Source organism: Lucilia cuprina, chromosome 5, assembly GCF_022045245.1.
Source record: "Lucilia cuprina isolate Lc7/37 chromosome 5, ASM2204524v1, whole genome shotgun sequence".
Classification (NCBI taxonomy): domain Eukaryota; kingdom Metazoa; phylum Arthropoda; class Insecta; order Diptera; family Calliphoridae; genus Lucilia; species Lucilia cuprina.
Genome location: NC_060953.1, coordinates 8,357,136 through 8,360,677, shown reverse-complemented (window position 1 = coordinate 8,360,677; position 3,542 = coordinate 8,357,136). Strand labels below are relative to the sequence as shown.

The 3,542-nt window shown below is 28.1% G+C and overlaps 1 protein-coding gene across 1 annotated transcript in view; it reads left to right on the top strand.

Annotated features, from left to right (window-relative positions):
* The first annotated feature begins 2,487 nt into the window (after window positions 1-2,487).
* LOC111682452 overlaps window positions 2,488-3,542 on the top strand; it is a 5,391-nt gene continuing 4,336 nt past the window's right edge. Inside the window, exon 1 of the mRNA XM_023444411.2 lies at window positions 2,488-2,499. Within this exon, the coding sequence (XP_023300179.2) occupies window positions 2,488-2,499 (12 nt within the window). The remainder of the gene's footprint in view (window positions 2,500-3,542) is intronic.

Genomic DNA, 3,542 nt, shown 5'->3' with positions numbered 1-3,542 from the left:
AACTGAACTAGAACTGAACTAGAACTGAACTAGAACTGAACTAGAACTGAACTAGAACTGAACTAGAACTGAACTAGAACTGAACTAGAACTGAACTAGAACTGTAGCAGAAATTTTTTTGTAATTTTTGTTTTGTAGCAATACGCTCTACAAAATATTTTGTCAATATCTTGTATCCTGTTCCTGTTCATCCTCCTGTAATACACATACATACGTAACTGTTGTCCTAATGAGATTGCAATTATTTTGCAATAAATTTTTATTATTTCGGATTTAAAGTTCATGTTTTTAACGATAAATTGAGATGCACACAAATAATGTGTGAGTGTGCCACATACGAAAATATATATATGTAGCAAAACCCACTTAAAAAAGCAACAGCCGATCAGAGGTTCAAGTTTTATAGTCGATGGTAGTGGAAGCCGTGGTACTGGCCGTTTATGTTTTGAGCTGTATCTTGTTCATTGGTTTTTAAAAACCATTTAATTTTTAATTATTTTTTATGAATAAAAATACAATGCAACGAACTGCTGTCGCTGCAGAGTATTATTGTGTTCTAGACTATAAGACAAAAATTACTTTGTCATGTTTGAGGCTCAGTGCTGTTGCTGCTGCTACTGTGTAGGTTGGCCTGTTGTTCTGATTTGGTTTTGGTGGTAACACATTTTTTAATTGTATTACAAACATTTTGTAATTAATTCATTTTATTTATTTTTATTGTTTTTTTAATGTTTTAATTGTTGTGTATGTTTGCCACCATTTAATAGGATATTAATCGAATAGTGTTCATTTAATTAATATTTTATATTTATATTAATGATATTATATTATTTATTTATTTAAGCCGACTATAATGTCAAAGTTAATATCTGTGTGTGGATTTCAGATTAGAGAAAAATGGAATACATTTAGAGAAATTAATTTAAGGAAAAACATTTATGTAGAAAAAAATATAACAAAACTAGGATATATCTAGAAATAAACTGGAGCAGAACTAGAACAGAACTAGAACAGAACTAGAACGGAACTAGAACAGAAATAGAAAAGTACTAGAACTGAACTAGAACAGAACTAGAGCAGAACTAGAACAGAACTAGAATAGAACAGGACTAGAACAGAACTAGAATAGAAAAAGAACAGAACTAGAATAGAACTAGAACAGAACTAGAACAGAACTAGAACAGAACTAGAACAGAACTAGAACAGAACTAGAACAGAACTAGAACAGAACTAGAACAGAACTAGAATAGAACTAGAACAGAACTATAACAGAATTATAACAGAACTATAACAGAACTAGAACAGAACTAGAACAGAACTAGAACAGAACAAGAACAGAACTAGAACAGAACTAGAACAGAACTAGAACAGAACTAGAACAGAACTAGAACAGAACTAGAACAGAACTAGAACACAACTAGAGCAGAACTAGAACAGAACTAGAACACAGCTAGGACAGAACTAAAACAGATCTAGAACACAACTAGAGCAGAACTAGAACACAACTAGAACAGAACTAGAACAGAACTAGAACAGAACTAGAAAAGAACTAGAACAGAACTAGAACAGAACTAGAACAGAACTAGAACAGAACTAGAACAGAACTAGAACAGAACTAGAACAGAACTAGAACAGAACTAGAACAGAACTAGAACAGAACTAGAACAGAACTAGAACAGAACGGAAATGGAACTAAACTAAACAGAATTAAAACTAGAACAGAATTATAACCGAACAAGAACTGAACTAGTATTAAATTAGAACTGAAATTTACTGGTCAAGGATTGCAGGATTTTACAGCAAGTTTTTGGCAACAATTCATTCAATATTTTACCATCCCATAAATTTAACTTCATTAACTTCAATCATAATTTGTATAAAACTCAAAAAAAACTTCCAATTCATAATTTTTCCAACATCAAAATCATCCATCAATTTATGTAAATTATAGTTAAATGTGCAGAAAAAAATTACTGATTTCTATAATTTTGATAAAATTTCCTACAAACAAATTTTTTTTATGCAAAAATTATTATTTTTATTTATCATTATTTATATAAGCAAATTTTTATTATTATTATTTTTTGTCCAAGTTAAATTGATTGAAATACAATAATTGTGGTCACAATTATTTTACACAATTTCTAATAAAATTATGGTCGAAATACAAAATAACTGAAAACCGCCAATAACAGACTGGAAAAAAATACTGTCGTGTAAAATTTAAAAAATAAAAAAAAAAATAAATAAATAATTTGTTATAAATAAATAAGGACAATTTAAATTGATACCTGTTACAATGACAATAAAATAAAAAAAGATTTTAATTTATAAATAAAATTCAATCAAGTGACAATGACAGTTTCATGTTTTTTCGTAATGAATATAAATGTAGAAGTGGTCATTAAGCCAGGACGTTAAAATAAATTAAACAAAACCTAGTTTGACTGGAAAGGGATGAAGGATGGGCTGTAGAGTGTAAATGAGATGTCTAGCTGGGTAATAAAGTTTAATGAATATTTTCTGTATGTAAATGTGACATTAATTATGAATGTGGCCAATTTATTTGTAGACATTTAATTGGTTTTATTAAAATTGTTACAACATAGTTTTTAATATTTACACAACTACATGTGTCCTTTTATATACAAATTATATGTGTATACAAATATCCTGTGTTTATTCCTTTTTTTCAGAAAAATAGATTCCATTTAACAACTTCGTATTAATTCCAACTCGATTCACTTTAAGTGTTTCTTTTAATATTGTCATTCTCATTTGTGTCACTTAATATATAATTTCATATTATCACCCTCATAATCATCCATCCTCCACCCAAAAAAATAAAATAAAATAATTTTATGAACAAAAAAAAACTGTTCAAAATTCTTTTAGTGTCAATAGACAAACAAATTTCAAAACACCATTGTGTTTTGCATAATAAATTTCTTTTAATTTTATATAAATCATATTAAATGGAAATAGAAGGAATACGACTACAATTATATTTTATTGGTTTGTTTTCAATGGATTTTTAAATAAAAAAAATAATTTAATATTTTTGCTTATTAGATTTTTAATGGTTTCTGAGAAATCGAAACTTTTTTATCATTATTAGTATTTAATATTTTTTAAGCATGTTTTTTGTGTTATAATTTACGTACAAAATGACATTGATGTGAATTGGCAAAAGTGTCTAGAAATGAACACGATTGTCAATTATATTTGATGGATATTGAGATTATGCAAAACAAATTTTTAAGACTAGATCAAAAAGGAGTGGTATTTCGAAGAAACAATAATATAACTGAGTTGGAACTGAAGTAAAAGAGAACTAGAACAGAACTCGAACAGAACTGGAACAGAACTAGAACAGAATTAGAACGTAACTAGAGCAGAACTAGAGCAGAATTAGAACAGAACTAGAGCAGAATTAGAACTAGAACAGAACTAGAACAGAACTAGGACAGAACTAGAACAGAACTAGAACAGAACTAGAACAGAACTAGAACAGAACTAGAACAGAACTAGAACAGAACTAG